Here is a 12,654-nt window from a genome sequence, read left to right as displayed (position 1 = left end):
AACTCTGTTTCTTTATAGTATAAAATATAATTTCATTGTTTAGATTAATTTGTTCTAAGTTTGTGTTTTTATGTATAATTCTCAATGGGCTGTCTGTACTACCTAGATAGACATAGATGGTGACGTATAATGAGGTGACTGCTTGTATGATTGGTCAACATATTTAAATGATCCCTCTAGTTAGTAATGACATCATGTGAGGGGTTGGACGGCATTGTGTTGTTGTCCTAGCCGGCATTCTATGTCAATCAGAGCATATTGGATGTCCGTTGTCCTTTTCTCTCTTTAAATATTATGAGATTTAAAGACCTGGATAGATTTAGATTCTCGTGTAATTGGATATTTTTCCCTTTGATGCTGGAGGACTCTTGAGTGTGAAATGTGCTGTACTCTACTCTTAACTGTAAATGTGCCTATATACAGTGTGTCGACCCTGTGACAGTCCTTTGGCAGGATGAAACATATCAGTCGTACCGTGCTGTGTGTGTGGCAGTAGAAGAATACTTCAATGAGTGGCATCAACTCTCATTTGTTTCCATTCCATTAAAATATGAACGAATATTATAAAATATATCATTCAGACACTAAACAGTACTACATAGATTGTGGTTGACACTGTGGTTGTCTGCAGAGTTGAGGACCAGTCAGGGTTCATTAGTTGATAGTGATACACTTGAACAGCTTGTAGGAGAGAATATGTCGTCAGGGATAGGTTCCACAATGGATTTGCACTACATTAACTTCAATCCTAGCCAGATGGGAAAACTAAGATAATAACTATTATGACACTTAGCCTAGAGAAAAAGGGGGTACGGCACGATTTGTATGTTCGTAAACCGCAGAGAAAAACTGGTGCGCACAGTTATATGATCTGAGCAACAAGGCAAGATATATGGGTGTCTACTATTCGAACAATTCAACAGTGGCATGATTATGACAGTCAATCCTAGAAAGCCTAGAAAGGGTGGTATAACTGGTTTAGAATTGGTTAAACTGGCCAGCATTATTTATTAAAATATTTATAGTATTCTATTTATTATTTTTGGCCTGCACGATGAATAAAGATTGTTTGAATTGAATGAATATTTAAACTGTATACCTGCTCATAATGCAATGTGTTACAGGGAAAGTAATAAATCCATGCATAAAGACAGAAGCCCATCAAATATCAGCCGGAAGTCCACGAGCAGCCGGGATAAAAGGGGGTTCACTCCTCCCAGAAAACCTGGCACGAACATCAAGATGACAACTCGCAAGAAGTCTCCGTCACCCAGTCACCGCAGACACAACACCCCTACAAGTTCTAGCAAGAGCAAACCATCTACTTCTAAGTCAAGTGGTGAGTTTACTCAAATTTTATTATACTGAAAACTTAATATTGTGTTTTGAGCAAAAGGTAATTGCAAGGCCCAATCATGTCCCAAACTGTTCACCATCCGCTGTCAATGTTCGTAATATAGACCAAGTTTTAAGTTCTAGCAATATCAATTGTGATGGTGCTCCACCAACTAAAAAATCGGGGAAATGGGTAAAAGTAAAACCTAAGGGTATACGTACCAAAAATACAAATGTTAATTCCCTCCCAAGTAACCACATTGTAAAATGTACAAACCGTTTTCAAGCCCTTGAGTTGGAGAGTACCTGTATTAATGATAGACAATAGACAATAGACAATAGACAATATTCTTTATTAACATATTCTTCAAGAACAGTTTTTGCGTCAAATATAACATGTGGAATAAATTCATAAAAATGTACATTGTCAAGTGATTAAACATGATTTGAATCAAGAACAAAAAACTCATCAAGAGAATAAAATGGATGTTTTTTTAGCCAGTTGCCAAGCCGTTGTCTCAGGTGCTTGTCATCTGTCCCCCTTCACTGCTGCTGGAAGATGGTTCCAAAGCTTGGATCCCATGTAGCTTGGCTTCTCTTCATATTTGGTCAGGCGGTGTACAGGGAGGCAGTAGTTTGATGCATGTCGGGTGTTGTATGTGTGCAGTTGTGATCCAGTCTTGAGTGGATTCAGAGTCTTTGTTCTAGCATTATGTTTATGGTCTCAAGTATGTACAAATTCACTATAGTTAGGATTTTGAGCTCCTTGAACTTTTCCCTACATGATTCTCTGGGTGATAGATTCACAAAGTGCCCTTATAGCTCTCTTTTGTTGAATAAGTACACGTTGCCACATTTGTCTTGGATGAGTTTTCCCCAGACCAATAGCCCATATCGAAGATGCGTCTCAAAAAGAGAGTAGTAGGCTATTTGGCAGTGTTGAGATCACTAATGGTCTTAATTCTTCTTATTACGTAGATTCCTGTGCTTAATTTCCTACAGAGGTTATCCACATGAGGTGTCCAATTTAGATGTTCATCGAGTGTGATGCCAAGGTAGGTGGTGCTGTCAGTAGTTTCCAGGTCTGGCAGTCTTGTCACTGTTTGTTTTTTGTTTCCAAAAATTAATTGTTTTGTCTTTGATTGGTTTTACAACTAAGCTGTTCTGTTTACAATAGTTAATTGCTGTGTTTAAAGCTGTGGGTGGCAGTGGTTGCTATAATATTTGGATTTTTATTACCTAGCAGTAAACACCGTGTCATCAGCATACATAAGTGGGGTACAATGGCTTTGTACACATGAAGAGAAGTCATTCGTGAATAAAAATGAACAAGACTGGTCCCAGTACAGAACCTTGTGGCACACCTCTTGTTGTAGTCTGGGTTTTTGATTTCACAGACTGAATTGTTCCTTTATCCATGTGTTTAATCTCTACTATTTGTTTTCTGTTGAGAAGGTAGCTCTCAAACCAGTCAGCTGCTTTCCCCTCAATACCCAGGTTCTTAAGCTTTCCCAGAAGTTGATTATGGTCCAGACAGTCGAAGGCTTTAGAGTAGTCAAGGAGTATTGCCATAGGAATGTTGTCAGATTCTAAGTGGTCAATAATAGTTTCGACTAAGTCAACTATAGCTGTAGATGTTGACTTTTCCTGCCATAAAACCATGCTGTTTGTTGTTTAACAGGTTATGTTGATACAAATGTTGTAATAATCTGGCTAGGACAAGTTTCTCTATCACCTTAGAAAATGTGCTGATAAGGGAGATGGGCCTGTAGTTGTTTGCATCAGTTACATCACCTTTCTTAAATTTTGGGTAGACTTTTGCTACTTTTAGTAGTTCTGGAAATTTTCCTTGGGCAAAAAGACTTATTAGCAATGTCAGTTAGTGGTAGCTGGATTTGTTCTTTGCAAGCTTTTACGATTTTTGCTGATATTCCATCCACCCCTGCAGACGGTTTTGCTTTGAATGTGTTAATTACACTGATTACTTCCTGTTCTGTAGTTGGGTGCAAGAAAAGCTTGGTATGTTGTGATGTGGTTTTGGGAACTGGGAAAGTAGTGTTGATCTGACCATTTTGTTTTAGAGTGTTATCTGCAATCATGACAAAGTGATCGTTTAGATGGTTCGCAACGGCATGCTGGTTCATTTACTTCCCGTCCTTCTATATGCAAAGTTGTTGGTAGCATTTTTCTTTCTCCCATCTTCCTTTCATTATTAATGATTTTCCAAAGTGTTTTTGGTTTGTCATTTGATAGGGCAATACTCTTTGCTACATCTAGTGTTTAACAGTTCTTAGTTTCAGATCATATGCTTTCTTTTTTGCCATTGCATCGTTCTTGTCCTCTTCTCGTCCTGTCAGGTTGTATTTGTCAAATGCCTCAAGGAAAATGTTCTTCAGTTGAACTGTCTCTCTGTCTGCAGAAACTTTTTGCTTTGTTCTTTTCCTTTTTGACTTGGTGACAGGGCAGGTTATGTCCAAAGCATTTGTCAGAATCTTGCAAAAATTTTCATATGATTCATCTACAGAGACTGACTCGAGAACTATTTTCCAGTCTTGTAGGTCTAGCAGACTCCCCATGTTCATTGATGTTTTTCTCGAACTGAGTATTCTATTTTCTGAAGTCAAGGACTGATCTTTGTGTTTCATTATGTTTCTAATTGTACATAGTTGGGGCAGTGTGGTCTGATATTGCTGTATTAATGATCGTCACATTTAAGTATTCATGGTCCAGGTTTGTACAGACACAATCTATGGAGTCTTTGATGTAGGCGTGATTCTAGTAGGAGGAAGAGACAGTCGTGTCATGTTTATGACTTAAGAGAATTTCCGACAGGTGTTTTTGGTCAGGTCCACTTTTTATAATGTCAATATTAATATCTCCATTATTAGCACCGGGTATTTTGATGTCGGTATTTTGTTTAATATCTCCGACATCATCTCAAGGTCTTCTTCCAGATTTCCCTGGTTTCTGTAGATACCAGAACATAAACACATGTATTGCTCTGTCTTAATTTTTACTAGAGCACCTTCTAAATGTCAATTCTCTACAAAGATCAGATATGTCAATGGCCTCAGAGTGTAGTGAGATGTTTTTCACTGGCATATATTGCAACCCCTCCTTCTGGTGATGTTTCCTGCTGAAGTATGTGATTAGTGTATATCCAGTAAGTCGTGTGTTTAAGCAGGAGCGGTTGTTTTAGTCCATGTTCTGTAAGAATAAGTATGTTCTGGTTTAGTACTGATTAGAAGTTCATTTACATGATCAATTTTGTTGGCTACTCTGTCAGTGTTTTGGTGGAGAATTTTAAGGATGTCGTGTGTTTGTCTTCCATTGCCAGTTTTTGCTATTTCTAGTCCCTTGGTTTTTGCTAGATGGCATTGTTTCTAAAAAATTACTTGATGACTTCTGAGACATTGTATTAGTACTGTCATTTTGTTCTCATGTAGGTGTCTGCTGTTCTCTTGATTTCGGTTGAAGATTCACCTATGTATTTGTTGAAGAAGTCTAAAAAAGTGTCATTGCTTTCGCGAATTTTTGCTGTCATTGGAGGTCCTTTGTGTACTCTAAAAGTTCCAAACACTTTGGGTTTTTTTAAGGTTTCCTTTGGAGTATATTTTGGATCTTTCTCCAGATGTTGCATGGGTAGGGAGCATTGTCCTTTTTGTTGACTAAAAACCTGGATTTACTCCATTACTTGTTTCTTCTGCCTTTTTGGCAGGGTGGAGTATGGGCTGTTTTGATTTGCTCTTAGCCATCTGTAGTGATATGCTGCAGTGGTTTTTCTTGATGTTAAGAGTTTTATTTTTATTGGGAGTGTTGGCTCTCTTAAGTGTAGACAGGCTATGGATTTTTAGAGAATGGGGTATGGTGAGATCAGTTTGCTTGTTTGCCTTCCAAAGTTACTTCTTGTTTACTTTGAGTCATCTCTGTCTCCAATCTTTTTTACTTCTTGCTCTAAAATGTCTTGTTTGGATTTCAGTGAGCCATCTCTAGAAGCAGTAATGTAATATCAAGAGAAGATTCTGGTTGATTTTTTGAAAAGTGTCTATTAGTGTCTGACTCCTTGTAAGGTCTGTGTTCTTCAGTTGTACAGTCTGCAATTACTTCATTTTTGCTTAATTTCTCTTCTTAGTTGTGTTATTGTTTTTTTCTAATTCTTTAATCTTTGTTAGGTATTCATTGAGGGTTTGAGTTTGTTTACAGTCTTGTTCTTCAAAAGCAGCTTGCAGATGAAGTCGGTGTTGTTTCTCTTTTTCAAGTTGTTTTTCTGTATTCATAAACGTTTTCTAGAAGAATTTCTATTTTTTTAAGGTATTTTTCTTCAGTTTCTTTAGTCTCCTCCAATTTTGCTTCTAGAGATGCTAAATTGGCCATGAGATTGGTCTTTTCCTTTTCAAGAATTCTTTTTTCTTTTAATAGTGCTGCACCGATTTTAGCTGCCATTTCTAGTTTTTCCTCATTGTTGTGTAAGCCATTCTCTTCAAGGCTTCTTTCCAGTTCCTGAATTGAAGTATTATGGGGAGCGCTATGATTTGGGGTTGATGAGTGATACAGTGTGGCGGTGACCTGTGAGAATGCATCTCCTGTAAAAGATGGTGTGAAATCATTTAGGCTGGTGTCTGGTTGAAGAGAATTGGGAGTATCATTGGTATCAGTATGGGATGGTTGTGAAAATGTAGCAGCACATTTTGTTGCAGTGCCAAGTTTCAGCTTCAGCTTTTGTAATTGTTTTGAGTATTTTGCTGTCCATATTTACACACTTGGTATGGAACCACATTGCGCAGGGTCCTGTACAGCGTATGGCAGAGTACTTAACTCCTATAGTGCATTTCCCACAGGGGTACTTTGAACGTTTTTTTGTTATTATTTTGAGACATTTTATAGTGGAAAGGAGTGTATCCAGCTCAGGGTCAATTTCAGTCTTGACAGAAGGTCCAGTATTGAAAAGGTCGAAGATGAGTATATAAGAGTACACAGTGTTAAATTTGGCTGACTTTTCTGGTCAATGAATAATAAATGAAAGTACAGTGTTTGAATGGAGATTTGGCTACTTCTCTGGTCAAGTGGATAAAATTTCACTGTCCAATTTCATAGTCCACCATAAATTTTATGAGTCTTTTGTCATTTATTTATTTTATCACTAAATAAAATGACAAAATTTAAATAGTTACATTTATTTCAAATGAAGCATTTGTCAGGGTCCAATGTAAAATTGAATCAGTTTTTAAAAGTTTGGCTGTTTCTTTATGTCAAAAATCTTCAGGTTCCAATGTAAAATTAAATCAGTTTTTAAAAGTTTAGCTGTTTCTTTATGTCAAAAATCTTCAGGTTCCAATGTAAAATTAAACAGTTTTTAAAAGTTTGGCTGTTTCTTTATGTCAAAAATCTTCAGGTTCCAATGTAAAATTAAATCAGTTTTTTAAAAGTTTGGCTGCTTCTTTATGTCAAAAATCTTCAGGTTCCAAAGTGAATTGAAATGAGTATAATTTTCTTTGATTTTAAGGTATAATCAAGTTCCTTGTCAAGTAGTGGTTAAGCAACCTAAACAAGGTAGGCGGTGGAAGTCAGATGTTTTAAACAAACTATTGTTAAAATGAAGATTTAAGTTTGTGAGTGGAATATAGTCAATGTTAGGGAAACTAAGGCAATTGAAGCAGAGTAGTTGTGCGTGGTTAAGTGCTGAGGTTGCACTGTCAGCAGGTGTTGGGTCACTGCTCCCGCCTGTGGCCTACTCACTCTGACTGTGCTGTCTGCATACTGTACAGCTGTCCTATTTGATTGACTGTATGAGTTGGCCTAATATGTCACTTATGCTTGTGAGTTGGCTGTCTTAGTGACGTCACTAAACTATCTTAGGGACAGTTACTTGTATTAAAATATTGGTTCATTAAAAAGCTGTCCTTTTTTTTACTTCAGATAATCTTGCTGATTATAATAATATTTAGTGATTTATACGGTTGTGTGAAAATATGTTATTGAATGCTTTAAAGCTTATGTCAGTTCTAATGTGCAATTCTTTTGTCATGATTCTTGGATTTCTTTTCTTGTCTTTCAGGTATGTAAGAAGTTATTATGTATGATTATAATTAGACTTACAGTTGATATGTTTGTAGTTCTTGTAAAGTTAAGTAAGTATTTTGTTGAGTTTACCACTTAAACTTCACTATAATATGGAGCACTTTCACTATAGATGATGGGTGTCCGCCATTTTGGTTGTTAACTAATTACCAATTTGGTTGTTGATACAACAATTTGCAATTCATCTGGTAAATGGCAACAAAAGTCGTTCATACGACAAACAAACAAACCTAGGGTTTCTGTAAATGTACCAAATCAAAGTAGTTCTAAAGTGGGTAAAGAAACCTTTACTCATCGCAATGTCCTGCACTCAGATGTAAGAGTAAAGGTTTCTAGTGACATAAGCGGTCCAAAGTATACAATACAAGCAAATGAGAAGATTCAGGAAACTCCTATGTCTAATGTTTTGTTGATTGGGGACTCACTTCTGCGTTACTCAGGGAAGAGGTGTGCAGATGGTGGGGCTATCGTGGATATTAATCCGGGAGCTAAAATTTCTCATATTAAAGATAAGCTTGGAAAATATAAATCTGCACAACCTAAAATAATATATCTACTTGTTGGTACAAACAACCTTGTTCATGGTTATAATGGGGGGCCTGGGTATAATGGTGGTTGGGGTAAGCGCACAGTGCTTCACTCTATGGCTGACCTGTTGAGTACAGCAAAACAAGAATTCCCAAACTCTATCATAATTTGTAAATAGTGTTCTGACAAGAAAGGATATCAATCAGAAAGCCCTTTTTTATTTTAATGAGCAGCTAATGCTGATGTGCAATAATTTCAACGTAGAGTTCCTTGACACTAGCGCTGTGGTTAAATATCATCATCTAGCGCGTGATGGGACACACTTGAATCGGAAGGGAAATGACTGTTTTGGTGATCTTATTTTTCACTCATTGAAAATAATTTATGAGGCTGTGTCTGCTGAGCCAAAAGGTGTGTGTCCCAGCCCTCAGATATCCCATACTGATGATTCAGTTTCCCCTTCTTTAATTAGTAACCTGTCGGGAAACGGCACCGAGACTTTACCAACAGTTGTAGAGTAGCTCAAGTTAATATTAGATCACTGAATACAGGCTTTGAGGAGCTGTGTTCGGTGATTGAGGACTTCCAGTTTGACCTGTTGGGAATCACAGAGTCATGGTTATCTTCGGAGACCCCCTCTCATGTTTTTGATGTCCCTTGCTATTCACTCCATCGTTGTGATAGACCCACTGGTTTGGGAGATGGTGGTGGAGGTATAGTTCTCTATGTAAAACAAGAAATTAAGTTTGTTCGTCTTTATCTTCAAAATGTTGACAACCGTATTGAATACATCAGCGGTGTGGTTAATCTTAAAGGTTTGAAGCTACTTATCTGCATTGCATACAGGCCCCCAGACGTTCCTTATTCGACCTTGAGCTCCTTAATCCACGCTCTGTACATCGACGAGTCACCAGGTGTTGATTCAGTGATTTTGCTGGGTGATTTGAATGTGAATCTTCTGAACCAAAAGAGGGCAGATGTAAAATATCTCGAAAGAATTTTTCAATCAATGGGCCTTTCTCAGATTATTAAGGAGCCCACACGTGTCACAGAAAGTTCATTTTCTCTTATTGATTTGATAATTTTGTAGACAAGACCCATTACCTTGACGTAGGAATGGTTGATACCTCCAACATTTTTACTCACAATGGTAGACGGATCACCGACCACAGGTTGACTTACTGTGACGTGCCTTGCAAAAAATCCAAATCCAAAGAAAAGTTTATTACATATAGGAATTTTAGAGATTTTGACGGTGATACGTTTATTGATGTTGCTTCCAATATACACTGGGATAACATAATGACTCATCGAAACGTGGATGATATCGCTAATGTGTTAACAACAAAAATAGTCCAAGTGTTTGATGAATGTGCACCCTTGGTGAGAAAAAGAATAACAAGAAAGAATGCTCCTTGGAGAGATTAAAACATAGCATACCTTACAAAAAAGAAGAATAATTGTAAACATACTTATTTGTCTCTGAAAACACAGGTTTCTAGGAATGCATACTGCAGGGCTCGTAACGCACTCAATGTGGCCATACGATCAGCGAAAAGGAAGTATTTTACTGATTCTTTGAATACAAAAAACTCTAAAACTTTCTGGGCTACTTTAAGAGATGGTGGTTTGATGAGGTCAGTTGAAGAAAAGGACCATTCTGTTGAACTAGAAGATTTAAATCATTACTTCTCAACTATGGGTTGTAACGGGACAGTGAGCACAGAAAAACTGAAATTCTTTAACAGTAACAAATGTGCAGGGATAGATTCTACTTTCACTTTTTCTCCTGTATCCGAAAGTAAGGTAAAGGAGTTGATGAACAGTATCACAAGTACTGCATTTGGTGTGGATGGAATATCCATAAAAATGGTTAGAGGCCTGAGTCCCTTTTGCATTGGAGCAGTTTCTCACCTGGTCAATGTATCATTGAAAACTGGCAACTTCCCTTCTAGTTGGAAGCAGAGCGTGGTGGTTCCTCTGCCAAATAATCTCAATCCTACCTTAGTTTCAGACTTTCGACCTATCTCAATCCTTCCTGTCATCTCCAAAATACTGGAAAAAGTTGTGGCAGAACAACTAGTCTTATATTTAGAATATGAAGGATTACTTCCTGAAACACAGTCAGGATTTAGGCAGGGTTTTAGCACTTGCTCAGCACTTCTAAATGTCATTGATGAAATTATTTCATCTAAAGATAAGGGCCTAGAGAGTGTGATTACTTCCCTTGACTTCTCCCAAGCCTTTGACTCGGTGAATTTTGATTTGTTGCTAGCAAAGCTAAGATTTTACCAGTTTGATGATATCTCAGTTAGATGGTTTTCATCTTATTTGTCTGGGCGTACGCAACGTACAAAGGTAAACGGGAAGTTATCGACAGCACTTCCTAGGTTCGTCGGTGTTCCTCAAGGCAGTTGCTTAGGACCGATTCTCTTTCTTATATACACAGCAGATTTGAAAGATCACTTAAGTCACTGTTCTTTGCATTCCTACGCGGATGATTCACAGCTATTGATTTCTTTTAAACCCTCTGAAACAGCTGAGGCTGTCCGTCATGTCAATACTGATTTAGTGAGTGTAAAGAAATGGTCAGACGATCATGGTTTGCTATTGAATTCTAATAAATGTTCTGTGATGCTTGTAGACCGGTTATCTTCGAGTAGTCAGTCTGTGAATAGCTGCGCTGAACGGTGTATATTTGTGGACGGTAAGCTTTTGATGGCAAGTAATAGTCTAAAGATTCTTGGTGTTACTGATTTGACCCCCAACTCGATTTTTCCAATCATGTCAAAGGTATATGTAAAACAGTGACAATGAGATTAAAGGCCCTTTACAGATTAAGCACAATTTTGCCAGAATCTTCCAAGCTGGAAATTGTTCGGTCAACAATATTTCCTGCTATACATTATGCTCTTCCAGCTTTTGCTTGTTGTCTGACTCAGGAAAACTTGATGATACTTACTCGTCTGCAGAACAGAGCACTGAGATTCGTTTACAATCTGAAAAAATTCGACCACATCAGCGAGTACAGATTAAATGCTAAGGTGTTGTCTATCATGGATGTCTCCGACTTGCAAACCGTCAATCTGGTCCACAAAATTCTTCAGACGGGAAAACCTGAATACCTCAGGAATAAGCTGGTATTCAGGCAAGAAATTAATGTGCGTAGTACCCGTCAGAACAGCCTATTGCACCTACCAAAGACAAAGCTGGAAACGGGGAAAAAGGGTTTTAGTTACTTTGGACCAAAGAAATACAATGCTTTGCCACCCACTTTAAAAAGTTATAGCTGTAAGAAATTTAAGGGGAGTGTGAAGGTGGTGTTTGCCTGACCCATGCATATGCATCAGGTTAGTTTAGTTTTTATAGTTTAGTGTTTTACGTTTATTTTATGGTTTACGTTATTGTTCTCCATGTATTCTATATGTCTGACAAGAGTTTTCATGAAAAACAGTTTTTGTACTGATGGACGCTTGCTAAATAAAGACCTTATTTATTTATTTATTTAATTAAGTAAATTGTTTTATACAGTTTTTATATACGTAAGCAAATTAATAAATCTCCTTCTTTTCAACCATCATATTGTCACCCCAAACACAAAATAGCGTAACCGCCGCAATTCAAAAATCATAATATTTCCAGGCCTTGAAAAAGAGGTTAATCATACGTTGTAATGACTTTTTACAAATATAAATATAGCAAATTTATCCAAAACTGGAACTGTTGCTCAAAAATGAAAGAAATTTACGATAATGCATAATTTTGTATGTTTTCTCACAAAACATTTAGTTTTGATAGTTACTCCACTTTTTGTTAGGGGTGATAATATAACTATTAGCTCTCAGATTGTAAAAATTTAGGCAGTTTATTGTTATAAGCTTGTCAATGGAAATCAGATGTGAAGGTCATGCTTACAGTTTTCTTTGACTCTAAAAGTGTTGTCTACTTTTTTTTACGAGGTCAGACAATTAATGGTTTTTTTATTCTTGAAACCTAAGACAATTGCGTAATGCTATGAGAAGAAAGAGAGCTGTGGCAAAGTGGTGATTGGGTTCCTTATCATGACAACACTCCTGTTCACTTTGCATCAGTCATCCGTGAGTTTTGTGCAAAAGACGTAGTGACTCATCCCTTAGCCCTCATACTCACTTGACCTGGTTCCCAAAGCTCAAGAGATCCCTGAAAGAACAAAGATAGCAAGAAAAAAACCAAGGAGCTGCCAAACATCAGTACAAAAAAGACTTTCCTGGGGCCTTTGATCAGTGGAAAGACCAGTGGGAAAAGTGTGTAGATTCCCAAGGGGAGTACTTTGAAGGAGATAAATTTGAATAACTTGTACATTGTATGAATAAATGTATAAAAATCAATCCTGGAACTTTTCAATCACTTCTCATATCTCTACAATATTGGCAGTACAACTATTCATTTGTAGCAGTGACTTTAGTGTGGTGTGTCCTACATTCACAGTGAGCTCCAGACCTGGGAGCAAGCGGTCGGTGTCAACAGAGCGCAAGGATAAGCATAAGAGAAGCCAGTCGCCCCCACGTCCCCGCAGCAGCAAGACTGGGGCTCCGCGCAGACCAGAGTCCAGGCCCCGCCGCTCGCCTGACACCAAGCCCCGTAACACTAGCCGCTCCAGGTTAGTTAACTCACATTCTTTACTGTAACTTCACAGGTTTATTGCATCCATTTTATTTTATTAAATAATGTACA

The 12,654-nt window shown here is 37.6% G+C and overlaps 1 protein-coding gene across 2 annotated transcripts in view; it reads left to right on the top strand.

Moving 5' to 3' along the window:
• Positions 1-12,654, top strand: part of LOC124364464 (fl(2)d-associated complex component-like) — a 65,635-nt gene that overhangs the window by 24,495 nt on the left and 28,486 nt on the right. For both annotated transcript variants that reach the window (XM_046819973.1, XM_046819972.1), the window contains exons 6-7: positions 1,125-1,339; positions 12,409-12,580. In XM_046819973.1, coding sequence (XP_046675929.1) covers positions 1,125-1,339; positions 12,409-12,580 — 387 coding nt within the window. The remainder of the gene's footprint in view (positions 1-1,124; positions 1,340-12,408; positions 12,581-12,654) is intronic.

The sequence above is a fragment of the Homalodisca vitripennis genome, chromosome 6 (assembly GCF_021130785.1).
Source record: "Homalodisca vitripennis isolate AUS2020 chromosome 6, UT_GWSS_2.1, whole genome shotgun sequence".
NCBI lineage: Eukaryota > Metazoa > Arthropoda > Insecta > Hemiptera > Cicadellidae > Homalodisca > Homalodisca vitripennis.
This window is presented reverse-complemented; position numbering and strand designations above follow the sequence as displayed.